Source organism: Nycticebus coucang, chromosome 13 (genome assembly GCF_027406575.1).
Source record: "Nycticebus coucang isolate mNycCou1 chromosome 13, mNycCou1.pri, whole genome shotgun sequence".
In the NCBI taxonomy this organism is placed as follows: Eukaryota; Metazoa; Chordata; class Mammalia; order Primates; family Lorisidae; genus Nycticebus; species Nycticebus coucang.
The window spans coordinates 56,800,960-56,816,515 of NC_069792.1; the positions used below are offsets into that span (position 1 = coordinate 56,800,960).

A 15,556-nucleotide genomic window follows, 5' to 3' on the forward strand; every position below is an offset into this window, starting at 1 on the left:
GGGCGTTGTGGCGGGCGCCTGTAGTCCCAGCTGCTCGGGAGGCTGAGGCAAGAGAATCGCGTAAGCCCAAGAGTTAAGAGGTTGCTGTGAGCCGTGTGACACCACGGCACTCTACCCGAGGGCGGTACAGTGAGACTCTGTCTCTACAAAAAAAAAAAAAAAAGAAAATACTGAAAAGTAGATGATCAACAAGATTTGCACTTAGCTATCTTAAAAGTATGCTTCTTTTATTCTAAAAGTCCTATTTACAAAGTATCCTTACATTGTGCTTTATGACATATTAAATGTAAATAAATCATTATAGCCATTTTATAAAAAGATTCTTATCTTTTAAAACATTTCTTGTCATTACTAGAAAAAATTAAAGGGCATGTAATCTTTTTTTTTTTGGAGACAGAGTGTCACTCTGTCATTCAGGCTAGATAGAGTACCATGCCATCAGCCTACTCACAGCAACCTCAAATCTGTGGGTCAAGTGATCCTCCTGCCTCAGCCCCTGAGTAGCTGGGACTACAGGCACCCCCCACAATGCCTGGTTGATTTTTTTTCTATTTTTAGTAGAGATGGGGGGGGTCTTGCTTTTGCTTAGGCTGGTCTCGAACTCCTGAGCTCAATGAATCCACTCATCTCAGCCTCCAGGAGTGCTAGGATTACAGGTGTTGAGACACGGCGCCGGCCATAAGAGCATGTGATCTTAAAGGAAGAAACATTTCACTAGAGTTTCCACAAGTTCCTTCTAACTGCAGCTCTGGTGGCAAAGGAGGAGCACCATGGTCCCCAGATCTAGGAAGCGTAGTTGAAGAGAAAGTGGTATTTTCAGTTCTGCCTAATTCTAGAACAGGCAAATTCAGAGAATAATCAGTAGAAAAAAGGGGGCGGTGTGGATTCTCCTTCTGGGTATATGACAGTGGATGCTCCCAGTTTTTCAGAGATATTACTCTCATCTTAATCTAGAAAGGTTGTTTGTGTCTCCAGCTGGAAAAGGCTCACAGCTGCTACATTTCAGTCCTTTCAGATGTTCTAGTCTTATATTTCTAAGTTTCAGCACTTCATCTGTATCTTCTGAATCAGGAAGTTCTGTATTTTTTCTCGCCGAATAGATTCAACAAGGGTGTCTAGTCCTTTAGGATTTTCTTGTAAGTAGTTTAATAATTTTCCAGCCCTTTTTCTACTTGACGTTCGGCAAGAAATTTCTTCAGTGTCTTCTCTGCTAAGTATTTTTTTGCACGCAGATGATCAAAATGTCTCTCAGCTATGAGTTTCTCACACAAGTACACCCTCAAACTTTCTAAAGCATCCTTCTTCACTTGGGTTTGGTCCTCCTCCGTGAGGGACAGCACGGTGGGCTCCACGGTGGAGGAGGGAGAGGCGCTTCTTCCGGGTCCAGAGCGTGGGCTGCGCCGCCCCGCCCCGCCCAACCCCGGGCTTCAGCCTCTGGGTAAGGGGGAAGAAGGAGAGGAGGCGGAGCAGGTCGGGAGCTTTTTTCTTTTCTTTGAGACAGAATCTCACTATGTCGCCCTCAGTAGAGTACTGTAGTGTCACAGCTCACAGCAACCTCAAACTCTTGGGCTTCAGCTATTCTCTTGCCTCAACCTCCCAAGTAGCTGGGGCTACAGGCACCTGCCACAACGCCTGGCTATTTTTTTGTTGTTGTTGTTATAGTTGTCATTGTGGTTTAGCTGGCCCAGGCTGGGTTCCAACCCACCACCCTTGGTGTATGTGGCTGGCGCTGTAACCACTAGGCTACGGGCACCAAGCCAGAAAATTAGGATTCCTATCTGACCAAAGACTGAGCTTCTACATTATATTGAACATGAACCCCTTCTATACTTCATAAAAGTGAACAAAAATAAGGCAGATTGTCCAGGCGCAGTAGCTCACGCCTGTAATCCTAGCACTCTGGGAGGCTGAGGTGGTTGGATTGCCTGAGCTTTAGAGTTTGAGACCAGCCTGAGCCAGAGACAGCCCTCATCTCTAAAAATACCCAGGTGTTGTGGTGGGCACCTATAGTCCCAGCTACTAGGGAGGCTGAGGCAAGAGGATCACTTGAGCCCAGGAATTTGAGGGCAACCCAAGGGCAACAAAGTGAGACTCTGTCTCAAAAAACAAACAAACAACAACAAAAAAAGACAGACTGTCACAAAATAAAACACCTCCCTTTGAGACCTTGGCTATAATACATGACCAATAATAAGCCACAGAAGTCAAGCTAGTCAATATATTTTTTTTTTCATTTTTTTGTAGAGACAGAGTCTCACTTTATGGCCCTCCGTAGAGTGCTGTGTCCTCACACAGCTCACAGCAACCTCCAACTCCTGGGCTTAGGCGATTCTCTTGCCTCGGCCTCCCAAGTAGCTGGGTCTACAGGCGCCTGCCACAATGCCCAGCTATTTTTTGGTTGTAGTTGTCATTGTTGTTGGCAGGCCTGGATTGGATTTGAACCCACCAGCTCTATTCTATTTGGCTGGAGCCTTAGCTGCTCGAGCTACAGGTGCCGAGCCAGCAACCTCAAATTCTTCGGGTCAAGTGATTCTCTTGTGGCGGGCACCCATAGTCTGAGCTACTTGGAAGGCTGAGGCAAGGGAATTGGTTGAACCGAAGAGTTTGAGGTTGCTGTGAGCTATAATGCCACAGCAACCCTCACTCTACTGAGGGTGAGAAAGTGAGACTCTGTCTCAAAATAAATAAATAAATAATAAATCCTTAGAAAAATTAAACATTGAAACACTTTCTATGACAGTTACTTTTCTTTTTTAATTTTAAAGATCTGTGAAATATAATATTGTAGGATCAACTATATCCATGGGAAAGGTCTGTGCATACTGTGTACGGCAGTTGCAGCTGTTTAGGTAAAAGATTCTGTTCTGAGCCAAGAGGGGTCCTTTGAGGAATGGAAAGAGAGCAAGCCAAGTGTGTCATCACTGGAAAATATGCTGTGGGACCTGGTGGCCAACTGGACGAGGAGTGGGAGAAGAGAAGGAACTCAAGAATGACTCCTGAAGTCACCTTCTCAAACCTCCTTTGTGGGCCTCTCCTTAGTTATTTCCATATGCCGTGTGGCTTCCCTCCACTGACCTTTGCCCACCTACTTCTGGCTGCTGCCTAGAAAGCTCTCTTCCTCTTCCTTACCTGCTCCTCCTGTCTTTTGTTATTTTACCTCTACTTGTGGCTTATAACTCAAATATCCCTGCGCATTGAACCTTTTCCTTTCTCCGGAGTGGCGTTTGTGATCCCCTGTTGTGCAACCCCAGAGCACTGTGAATCCTTGGAATAGGTACCACTGCTTGTAATGATACATTTGTTTCTGTGATTGATTGTCTCCTCTACTCAGTGAAGGTAAGGACCATGTTTGTGTTTACTGTTGTCTTTCCAGTGCTTAATACCTTGCCTAGTGCATAGTATAGTGTCAGTAAGTATTCATTAAACACCAATAAATGACTGAATGTATCCATTAGGTCTGACATGTTATGTAGACTTTTAAAGTCACTTAGAAATCTATAGGTGAGAATGTGCTGACAGGCAAATGGAAGGACATAGGTCCATTGTAAAAGTTATTGTCATTGTTTCCGAGTCACAGTTCCTGCCAAGTATACTTCACATAACATCAAACAGAGCGAAGCAGGGCAACAACTGTTTCCTGGTCTTTGGGTTACATTTTGCCAGAATAATTAAATTGGATTTTATCTGCCAAATGGGTAGATGAGTAGGCAGACTACAGGGAAGCACAAGGACTTGGGAAATAAGAGTAACAAAACTTCTTTTTTTTTTTTTTTGTAGAGACAGAGTCTCACTTTATGGCCCTCGGTAGAGTGCCGTGGCATCACACAGCTCACAGCAACCTCCAACTCCTGGGCTTAAGCGATTCTCTTGCCTCAGCCTCCCGAGTAGCTGGGACCACAGGCGCCCGCCACAACGCCCGGCTATTTTTTTTTGGTTGCAGTTTGGCCGGGGCTGGGTTTGAACCTGCCACCCTCGGTACATGGGGCCGGCGCCCTACCGACTGAGTCACAGGCGCCGCCCAACAAAACTTCTTTTCCTTCTTAAAATCTTTAAACACCTCCTGTCAACCTCATCTTGATTTAAAAGATAAAGCTTGTTGGTGAACTTTTGTCTGTCTGGATGTTGGAAGAGACTTATCAAGGAGCTGGGGGAGAAGGGGTAACTGATGCCTTGATGGCATAAGGCCAGGAGTAAGGAGGGAGGAGGAGGACCCTGAGGGGCATCTCTTTTCCCTGGATGCCTAGTAAAATGAGATCCATTCTGTGATCCCCAAGGATCAGGTATAACTTTTGAGCTACACTGTTCAGATTCATGGTGCATTTCCCTATCTGTATTTTTCTTCATGACCTAGTAGTCAGTAAAGCCTGTTTAAATGGTGTTTTGGTTTAAGGTAAGGCTAGAGATTCATCAGCCTTTGTGGCTGACTTGAGACCCCTCCTCACTTGGGGAGTCTTTTGGAGTAGTAAACTTTCTGGCTGTCAGGTTTGTTTTCTTTAAGGAAGGCCTTTTTCTTCTTTTTTTTTTTTTGTACAGACAGAGTCTCACTGTACCCTTGGGTAGAGTGCCGTGGCGTCACACGGCTCACAGCAACCTCTAACTCTTGGACTTACGTGATTCTCTTGCCTCAGCCTCCCAAGTAGCTGGGACTACAGGTGCCTGCCACAACGCCCGGCTATTTTTTTGTTGTAGTTTGGCCGGGGCTGGGTTTGAATCTGCCACACTCGGCATATGGGGCCGGCGCCCTACTCACTAAGCCACAGGTGCCGCCCATAGAAAGGCCTTTTTCTACATATTTCCTCTTCTTTTTTAACTTATGAAGTGTACATTATCACCATCTCTATTTTCATAGGTGATAAACAGTCCTGGTTAGGTTAAGGAACAAGCCCAAGGTCATGAAGTAACAAATATCAGGGCTGGCTATTGACCCCATACTTTTTCTGCAGTCTATAATAACTGCTGTAATAAAGGTTCAGACCAATAATTTAAATGTGTAATGCTGAGTAAGATAGAAAATTATAATTTATTTAGTTATCTTGACCATCACTTCCCCTTACTTTAGAGGTTGGACTTGTCCAGGAAGTATAAAATGTGGTCTCTTTTACAACTGTGTCTACTACAAATAACTAAGAAATATCAATAGCTTTTGGCAACCTTAGAACACAGGGTTTTACATTGATTTGCTTTAGAAAATGAGATATAGGCTTGGCGCCTATAGCTCAGTGGGTAGGGCACCAGCCCCATATATCGGAGCTGGTGGGTTCGCACCCAGCCTGGGCCTGCTAAACAACAATGACAACTACAACCAAAAAAACATAGCCAGGGGCGGCGCCTGTGGCTCAGTCGGTAAGGCGCCGGCCCCATATACCGAGGGTGGTGGGTTCAAACCCAGCCCTGGCTGAACTGCAACCAAAAAATAGCTGGGCGTTGTGGCGGGCGCCCGTAGTCCCAGCCACTCGGGAGGCTGAGGCAAGAGAATTGCTTAAGCCCAGGAGTTGGAGGTTGCTGTGAGCTGTGTGATGCCACGGCACTCTACCATAAAGTAAGACTCTGTCTCTACAAAAAAAAAACAAAACAAAAAACATAGCCAGGTGTTGTGGTGGATGCCTGCAGTCCCAGCTACTTGGAGGTTGAGGCAAGAGAATCGCTTAAGCCCAAGTGTATGAGATTGCTGAGCTATGACACCTCAGCACTCTACCAAGTGACATAGTGAGACTCTGTCTCAAAAAAAAAAAAGAAAATGAGATATAATTCACATATAATGTTTGCCCTTTTAAAGTGTACAGTTCACTAATTTTTGGTATATTCATAAATTTGTGTAACCATCACCACTATATCATTTGAAAATATTTTTATACTTTGATTCATTTGTGAAGGCTCTACTCTTAATAGGTACAAAAGAACAACTATTTTAGGTATGTGCAATTGAGAATTCCAAGAAGGTTCTGAAGATGTCAAGAGAAACAAGTCAAATAGCCGGGCGTTGTGGCGGGCGCCTGTAGTCCCAGCTGCTCGGGAGGCTGAGGCAGGAGAATCGCCTAAGCCCAGGAGTTGGAGGTTGCTGTGAGATGTATGATGCCATTGCACTCTACCAAGGGCCATAAAGTGAAACTCTGTCTCTAAAAAAAAAAAAAAAAAAAAAAAGAGAGAAACAAGTCAATATTGTAATGTGCTATTGTAGTCTTAAAAAGGGACTGCATTGCACGTAGTAAAAATATGACATATGTTGGCTCGGTGCCTGTGGCTCAAGCAGCTAAGGCGTCAGCCACATACACCTGAGCTGGTGGGTTCATATCCAGCTGGGCCCACCAAACAACAATGAGGACTGCTGCAACCAAAAAATAGCCGGGCGTTGTGGCGGGTGCCTATAGTCCCAGCTACTTGGGAGGGCGAGGCAAGAGAATCGCTTGGGCGAGGCAAGAGTTGGAGGTTGGGGGCGGCGCCTGTGGCTCAAGGAGTAGGGCGCCGGTCCCATATGCCGGAGGTGGCGGGTTCAAACCCAGCCCCGGCCAAAAGAAAAAAAAAAAAAAAAAAAAAAGAGTTGGAGGTTGCTGTGAGCTGTGATGCAACAGCACTCTACCCAGGGCGACAGCTTGAGGCTCTGTTTCAAAAAAAAAGACATATAGGTACCACTGTGTCATTGGTCAGGCCCCAGTGGACATATTTGTATTCTGCCTAATTCAAGAGCTGCCCTCTAAAAGTGGTGAGTAAAAGAGTCAACGGAGGGTAAGGAAGATAATTAAAGGGTAGGAAAGATTCACAATGAAAACTTTAAAGAGCTTACAGTTATTTAGACTAGGAAAGGTTATTTAAGAGAAACTTTAAAGTACATGAAAGGATCTTTATGCATAAAATAGTGACCTTTTCTTTCCCCCTCTGTCATTCACTAAAGAAAAGACAAAGCAAATGATTCATTCTATGGATGAATGGTTAGGTTAGCATACCCGAAAGTCATGACAGGAGGCTTGTTAACTGTGAGAATGGTGGTGGCAGCAAAAGGTCTTCCAATGCTTTTTGAAAAATTCTTAAAATTTGAAATAATTTTACTTACCCAGATTCTTCAATAGTGACATTTTACCACATCCATTTTATCTTTATCATTCTTTCTCTCTATATATATTGTCTGAACCTTTTGTAACCTCAAACTCTTGGGCTCAAATGATCCTCATGGCTCAGCCTCCCAAGCAGCTGGGAGTACAGGGACTCACCACAATGCCTATTTTTTTTTTTTAGAGACAGTCTTAATTTATCACTCTCGGTAGAGTGCTGTGGTGTCACAGCTCACAGCAACCTCCAATTCCTGAGCTTAAGTGATTCTCTTGCCTCAGCCTCTCAAGTAGCTGGGACTACAGGTGCCCAACACAATGCCAGGCTATTTTTTTTTTTTTTTTTGGTTGTAGTTGTCGTTGTTTGGCAGGCCCAGGTTGGGTTTGAACTTGCCAGCTCTAGTGTATGTGGCTGGCGCCCTACCACTGAGCTACAGGCACCAAGCCAATACTGATACTTTTGAATTATAAAAGTTTCTCTGCTCTAGGATCATGTCTGTCTCTCTTTTTTTTTTTTTTTTTGTAGAGACAGAGTCTCACTGTACCGCCCTGGGGTAGAGTTCTGTGGCGTCACACGGCTCACGGCAACCTCTAACTCTTGGGCTTAAGCGATTCTCTTGCCTCAGCCTCCGGAGCAGCTGGGACTACAGGCGCCCGCCACAACGCCCGAGTCTCACTTTGTCACACCTGGTAGAGTGCTATAGCATCACAGCTCACAGCAACCTCAGATTCTTGGGCTCAAGTGATTTCTCTTGCCTCAGCCTCCCAAGTAGCTGGGACTATAGGCACCCGCCACAATGCTCAGTTATTTTGTTGTTGTTGTAGTTTTCATTGTTGTTTAGCAGGCCTGAGCCGGGTTCCAATCCACCAGCCCTGGTGTATATGGCTGGCACAGTAACTAATGAGCCCCCCCCTTTTTTTTTAAATCAGAATTTTCATTGTTTGGGTAGTTTCAGGTGTAGCTTTGAGTGAATACTTGAATGAGCCTCTCTCCTCAAGGTTCCTCCCAGTCATTTCATACTGATTATTCTTACCATAATATATTAAAAAATATAAATACATATATATATTTATAGATGGTGGTGATAGACAATAAAAGATATTTGTCTTCAGAATGGATTGGCTTGTTATTACATAGATTCTCATTCCACCTGCACTTTAAGTGTTTTAACAAAAGTAAGTTTGTGAATCAGCACCTACTCTTTTTAAGCATTTGAGACTTAAATGACTTGTTGACTCCCATTTTGAGAATCTCACTCACCTCTGTGGTGATGAACTATGCCCTGGGCTTGGAAGACAAAGCCCTGCAAAAATGGGCGGGTGTTACTTATTACGGTCATTCAACAAATATTTGGTATAGGCTGGGCTCTGTTCCAAGCCCTGGAAATATATTGGAGAACAAAACAAGAAATCCCTGTCCTTCCTTGTAAATCTAGTTGGAAAAATTAAACTTTAAATTAGGAATAAAAAATCAGAATCCAGGGATAGACTTTCTTAAAAGGGGCGAAGGCAAGTCTCTGAAAATGGGCAATTCAGAGGATTCATGATAACAATTTGGATAACGCTGCACAATCTCTGGAAAACGCGCTGATTTAATAAAGTCTTCAGTTTATCCAATCGCACTACACAAATGATTAATACAAACACCAAAGCTCTGAGAAGATGGCCAGGGCCAGTCTTCCAAACTGTTCTATTTCTCAGCAACAGTCGCCTGCCGGGCGTCGAGCCCCAGGGTCGCTGCGCACAATCGGGTCATCCCCGCTGGGCCAACAGTGGGTTCCGCGCCCCTGCATGGCGGCTCCTCGTGGGCTCCGCAGAGATGAGCACCTGGGAACCAAGCAGCATGAAAGCCCCGCAGGGAGGTGTCTCAGGGGAACCAGCTCCTCCAGGCGGCCTCGCCAACTGCAATGCAATCTGGGTGGTTTTCCAGGTCTCTCCTTGCCTCGTTCAGCGCCCAGCCCCAACCCCCGCGACGCCCGAGGGCAGGGAGGGTGGCGCGGAGATACCGGGGCTAGGGCGGAGCAAGGCCACTAACGCCAGCCGTCCCGAGCCCATTTATGACTCGCGCCCTCCAAAAGCCGCGAACCAGGGCGGTCCCTTGCTGCGCACCGAGCGTGGGAGCCCAGCTCGGCCCGCTCTCGGGGGACGCGAGCTGCCACCTGCACCGCGGGCGGCCCCGCCTCCACCAACACCTTCTCCTACCAGGAAACGTGTTGGTGAGGGCCTCTGCCGCCACTTCGGCTTCCCCTGACCATCGTTTTTGGAAGTTACTCGATTTGTAACCGGAGCGGGTTACTGCAGTGATGGTCTGTGATTTCCCCACTTCATATCATGAATATGAAGGGCTGGGCATCTGGAGCCGAATTAGCAATACCGCAGACAGAATTCTGTTCCCAAGCATAGTTTGAAATATAAAACTTCACCTGTAGCGCTCTTCTCTCCAACATGTCTGCGTTACCCATACCATATTGCCCTCCGACTTGGTAACTGGGGGTGATGGTGGGCGCACAAGCCTCTGGACAGATCAACGCGGAGGCTGGTTGGGACTTTAGTGAAGTCGGCCCACTACAAGCACAAAGCCAGTATGCGGGAGTAAGAACCGGGAACTGAGGAAGCAGTTTCCGTGGCCAGATTTAGGAAAAGCTTTATTAGACATGCGGGATAGATGAACTTAATGAAGGCCCAACACAAGTTAAGGGAAATAGCCCCAGCCTTGGACGCCAAGACCAAACAAGACGAGACATAGCAGTTAAAGTAGTAGGAGGGAAAAGGGTGTGAGGTACATTGTGCCTGAATTTCCTCACAGGGGGTCTCAGCAGCTTCGCGCTCGGTGAGTAACTGCGTCCTGGGGTGTGGCCCGGTGGCTGGGCGTCCAGCCCGGGGCGTCCGACTCTGCAGCGTGCCGGGTTCCTCTCCCGAAAGTGGGCAGAGCCGCTGGGTTGAGGTGAGCGCGCACTCAACTCCAGCCAGAAGGGAAGGGCTAGCAAAATTTCTCTTGCTGTTTGCACTGAAAGGTGTGTTGGCTCGGGAACGGCTTTTCCGGGGTCTGGCAATTGCCCCGCCACCTCCTGGCTGCTGTTCGCTGGTCCCTCCCTCCGTGGTTCGCCCGCCCCCGGCGCCGCGCCCTGGGCAGCACCCTGGGCCTCACCTCTGGTCTCCCTCCCTTCGCCTCCCCGCGCCCGGCATTTTCGCTTGACCCTTCAGAACTTTCGGCTTAGTTCCCCACAGCAGGCCTTTCTCCAAGCCTAATCCCCTGCCGGTTACCTCTAGTGGGGACTCCGCAACCCTCCAGTGACTCAACGCCCTTTACCTCTCACCCTTTTCCCGTCTGGCCAGGTGTACCCTCTGGGTGGCAGCCACCTTTTCCCCACCCCTCCCGTCTCACCCCTCCTCCCCCTAGCCTCTCCATTCATCCAGCCTTTGTCTCCCGCCCCCTCCTCTCCCTTCCTTCTCCCCAAGGGGCCTCCTCCCCCACCGCTGCCACGTAGTGGTTTGAAGGAGCCAATGGGCCGGCGCCGCCAGGTGTCTCTTACCTGCACCACGTGGGGGAGGGGGAAGGGGCGGGCAGGTAGAGCCACATCCCAAAACAGAAACGCTTTCAGCCATTGCACCTCCCGGGGGTGCATCCCTGCTCTTGGCTTTTTGCATAGACGCACCGGCAATTGAATACAAAAAAGGGCAGGCCTCCTGCGCCCTCCTTCCCGCCCCCCTTCCTGCCCCGGGTGTGGAGCGCCGGCCAGGTGTGGGCTTGGGTGGTTGGTTACCGCCTTTTGCACTAGTAGCAGCGAGGAGGGGGGGTGGGCGCTTTTCCTTTCTCTTAGAAGAGGTTTCGGCACAGTTTTCTCGTTTCAATTCCACTCCACCTCACCGCCTCCCGACCCCCCTTCTTCCCCCTCCCCACCTATCGTCATGACGGCCTCTCCGGATTACTTGGTGGTGCTTTTTGGGATCACTGCTGGGGCTACCGGGGCCAAGCTGGGCTCGGATGAGAAGGAGCTGATCCTGCTATTGTGGAAAGTCGTGGATCTAGCCAACAAGAAGGTATTTCTTCCGTGTTTTTGTCTAAATGCAAAGAGTAGGGCAAGAAGTTTGTTGTAGAAGATTGGTGGTGGTGCTGGTGGGGGAGGTGGGTAAACAGGTGTTCTTGTTTGCCCACTTGTGAGGCTGGACCTGAGGCCTAGAGAATCCAGAGTAAAACCAAACTTGTTGGCCAACCTCCTTGGAGCCATTTCAGCCCTCCAAAACCTGGCTCAGGTGGGGAGGCCGGCGTCGCCTAGCCGGGTTATTTGGGGGGAGGGGGGCGCCGTGACGTTACGAGGTGGGGTTCCCGAGGCCCTGGGGTCCCCTTCCAGGGTTTTCCGACCTGATCCGGGTGGGGGTGGGGCGGAGTGGGCAGGGACGCCAGCAGACCACTCGGCTACCGGAATCGCTGTCGACTGGTGAGCTTTGATTCTGCGGCTAGACCTGCCGGCCACCGCAGCGGGGGAGCTAGGGAGGAGGGTGAAGAAAGAGGCTCCGGATTTGAGAGGGGGAAACTGACCCCTGCTTCTCTCTCCTCGGAGGTGGGACAGTTGCACGAAGTACTAGTTAGACCGGATCAGTTGGAACTGACGGAAGATTGCAAAGAAGAAACTAAAATAGACGCCGAAAGCCTGTCCTCGGCGTCGCAGCTGGACCAAGCCCTCCGACAGGTGACAGCCCTGGGCCACACCGCCCACTCCCAACTCGGCCCAACCTCAACCAGGCCCCACGCCTTCTCACGGTGGTGCACGCGTGTCCCCGGGACCGAGTGGCGACACGCCGGGCCACGTGGGTGGGAGCCGGGCTTGGGGGTCAGAGTGGAGCATTTGGTAGGTAGGGGTAGCTGCTCCTCTTCGCCTCCCAGCTTCCAGGGTCTTAGGGTGAAATTGGCTGGTTTTCGAGTTGCTTTCCGAGTAGTTCGTGAGAATAAGACGCATTTTATGACCCGAAAGACGAGCGGAGTTTGAATCCTAGCGCCGAGATCTTCGACCCCAGATTCCGACCCCAGACGCCCGGTTCCGTTCAGGGCTTTGAGTCTACAGCCTTGGGGCAGGGGGCGCTGTGGTGTAGACGTGTACGCGGTGTGCAAGGAACTCACACAGTTTAGATCAGAACCTGAAAATATCTGCCTTGTTTTAGGCTTCTGAACTCCCGAAGAAAGGCTTGGTTCCATCATTACTTATTTAGTAGCCTTGGTCCCAGCGCCGGGAATGGTTTGTAGGTCCCAACTTGTAGAGATGTTCGTTGGGTCACCGCGGAGCGGATGGAATCCCATTGTTTGGGATGAGGTGACCTAAAACCCGGTGTGCTGACTCGTGTAGTGTCACGGATAGGGTGGGGTGCTAAACACGTGTGAACAGATGTATGCCCTGCATCTCACAGCTTCTGCTCTAGCACACGAAATTTGAATTACAGGAGAAAGTTATTTCTGGGATGTACTCCAGGGAGCTAAGCGTTACTGGACTTTGCAGAGGTCTGCATACCCATTACCCACATTTGTTTATCAGAAACTGATATTTTTCTTAAGACTGGCACATACATACATAAAAAAGTAACACCAGGGAATGATGTAATATGAAGGCAATCTTGGTGATGAAATGAGACCTCTGACTTCAGTCTGGAATGAATTTATCTTAAAAATTGACGGGCAGGATGGAGTCGGGGAGAGATCAAAGGGAGAAGGCTTTGACTAGCTTCTGAGCATAAACTGAGGATTGGGTGGAAAGCTTCCCTACCTGAAAGAATCTAGATGGTCTTTTGAATGTTGCCCTAGCACCCGTGTCCCTGTTCTGGGCCCTTACCGTGGTTTCTTCTGGTTATCACCAAGTGGGGCCACCTTTGCAGAGTTTGTAAATCCTGCAGCAGTTGCATCCCTGTGTGTCTCTTGTTCTTTCAGTTTAACCAGTCAGTGAGCAATGAACTGAATATTGGGGTGGGCACTTCGTTCTGTCTCTGTACTGATGGGCAGCTTCATGTCAGGCAAATCCTGCACCCTGAGGCTTCCAAGAAGGTAAGAGTACTGGGTCTGGAGTTGCTGGCTTCTGGGGTGACTGGAGGCTTTTTAGGAAAATGAGTTTATTCAAGTTTCTCTATTTTTAAAATATGCATATGAAGTTATTTATGCTATATAGGATTTCAGTTTGGGAAGACAAAAACACTCTGGAAATGAATAGTGGTGATGGTTTCAAAATATGTTACTGAATGCTGCTGAAATTAAAAATTATTAATATGGTAAATATCTTAACCACAATAAAGAAAAACGTATGGCAACTTCGTAGAGATGTTTAGGATTGCTGTAATTTTATAGCTACTTTTGGTGACTTAAAATGATCTTTTTGTTTATATTAAATTTTTAAGATGCTTGACATTCTCCCTTTTCAAAGCTATTACCGAGTATGGATTTTGGACATTCAAAATAACTACAAGAAGGGAGAAAATAACAGAATTTTAGTACTACACTGTAATAACCCCATTTGTGTGGAAAATGCTGTATCTTCGAAAGGAACAAAAGTTCAATTGACCTTTTTAAATCGTATTCCTAATCATTTCATTAAGAAAAATTACTTAAATAAGAACTCTGCATATTACTAGTGAGGCAGTACTTACAGCTCACTTTGCATTGTCTGACATTTAGGAAATGTTCAAAACTGAATCTTGTATCAAACCAATAGGTCAGCTCCGTCTTTTGCCTATGCTTATATTTCTGAGAGTGAGAATAATGCTTATATTATGGAGTAAGAAAAATGCAATCTTACCACTGATATATGATTTACTCTCCCTGGGAAGGATATTGAGGGACTGTGGGAAAACGAACAACATAAGACAGCCAACCCAGTGTAGCCTATCATTGCTAATGCACTTGCTCTTTGAGGGACTGTGGGAAAACGAACAACATAAGACAGCCAACCCAGTGTAGCCTATCATTGCTAATGCACTTGCTCTTAACAACCTAAATTAGTTTGAGCTGTAACTTTTATTGTGGCAGGTACTGAGCTTGAAAAAATCAAAGTAGAATATATTTAGGTAACCAGGCAAGTCTTGCAATGAAAGATATAGACAACTGATGGCAAAAACAAGCGATCAAGTGCAGGTTTTATTCTTTCAAGTAGGGAAAGGTTGGAATTGAGTTAAATGCGCAGTGACAATTTTAAAAGTAACCCAAATTCCTATGTCTTGAGAAAACTGATCCTTTTATAGGAGGCTTGCTTAGTCATTATTTGATAAAAGGAATACTTTTAAAAAATTAAATGCTAGACCAATGCCGTACTCTTAATCTAGAAATAGAGATATAGGAGGATTATTTTTTCTTAAACTCTTATGGGGAGAAACAAGACTTTTCCTTGTTGGGCCAGTGGAAAAGAGCTGTTTACATTATTTTTAGATGGACTGTTTTGGGTGTGGAAAAACCTCTACAGGAACAAATGTCTTCTTGAGCCACATTAAGGAGGACTTTGATTAAGTACAAATGAAAACAATTAATGTAAGATCATAATGAAAGTAATTCTGTACATTAAAAAGGGGAAACAAAAAAACATTAAATCTTGCCACTAAGAAAAAAATACACTGAAATGTTTTTCTGTGACATGAACATATTTGTATATATTCTTCCAGATTTCTGTAGAAAAGCCTTGTTTTTACAAGTACTCATAATACACAAACCTTTTAGCCTATTTATAATTTAAGAGAAAATCTTTTTTGTAATCATGAAATACTCAGTATTTTGAATGAATACAACAACTATTTAAGCTCATCCTTTGTTAGACATGTGAATTATCATTACAGATTTTGAAAGAGCATTTTTGTAGATAATTGTGGGATTCATTTTTTTTGTCATAAATTCTTTTAAAAGTTGTGACCATGATGCAGTAATACTGATTTTAAGTATAGCATGAGCTGTCACATCTAATACAATCCAACTGAAGGAACTTAGGAGACATTTTTGCATAAATATTTAATAAACATTAAAAAGTCTTTATTTCCTTGATTTTTCTAACATACAGTTGGGTAGAAATTACTCATACATGAACAAAAACTATTTTGAAGACTTAGAAAATATCTAGATACAGTTAAAAAAAAATCTTTAAAATTATTCAATGATTTTTTTTGTTTGTTCAGGGGAAAACCCCCCAAAAAACAATAGTGTAATATTTGCCGAGACAATTGAGCTTTACTAACCACAGGAGGGGTGCTAGTAGCTAAGAACAACAGTTAACCATTTTTCCTTTGCCTTTGGGATTTGTAAGGTTTTTAAAAGTCTTAATCTGAGTTGTCAGGTATAGCTAGAGTAGTGTTTAGGAATACTAATATGGAGCTGTGATTTGGCACAAAAGGAATCCTTTTCAGTTAATCAGGAATTTACTATTTTTTTTTGGCCGGGGCTGGGTTTGAACCCGCCACCTCCGGCATATGGGACCGGCGCCCTACTCCTTGAGCCACAGGCGCCGCCCAGGAATTTACTATCTTAATCTAATTTAGTACTGAAAATATGCACT

The 15,556-nt window shown here is 46.1% G+C and overlaps 1 protein-coding gene and 1 pseudogene across 8 annotated transcripts in view; one reads left to right on the forward strand and one right to left on the reverse strand.

Moving 5' to 3' along the window:
- Positions 1 to 650: 650 nt before the first annotated feature.
- On the reverse strand, positions 651 to 6,952 carry LOC128563405 (B-cell lymphoma/leukemia 10-like; annotated as a pseudogene).
- Positions 6,953 to 10,436: 3,484 nt separating this feature from the next.
- Positions 10,437 to 15,556, forward strand: part of ESRP1 (epithelial splicing regulatory protein 1) — a 76,723-nt gene continuing 71,603 nt past the window's right edge. For 4 of the 8 annotated variants that reach the window (XM_053558813.1, XM_053558818.1, XM_053558815.1 and 1 more), the window contains exons 1-3: positions 10,438 to 11,084; positions 11,606 to 11,734; positions 12,961 to 13,074. In XM_053558813.1, coding sequence (XP_053414788.1) covers positions 10,953 to 11,084; positions 11,606 to 11,734; positions 12,961 to 13,074 — 375 coding nt within the window. In that variant the 5' untranslated portion in view covers positions 10,438 to 10,952. Of the gene's footprint in view, positions 11,085 to 11,605; positions 11,735 to 12,960; positions 13,075 to 15,556 lie in introns of all 8 variants that reach the window. The other 4 variants (XM_053558812.1, XM_053558816.1, XM_053558810.1 and 1 more) reach the window with 2 other exon arrangements.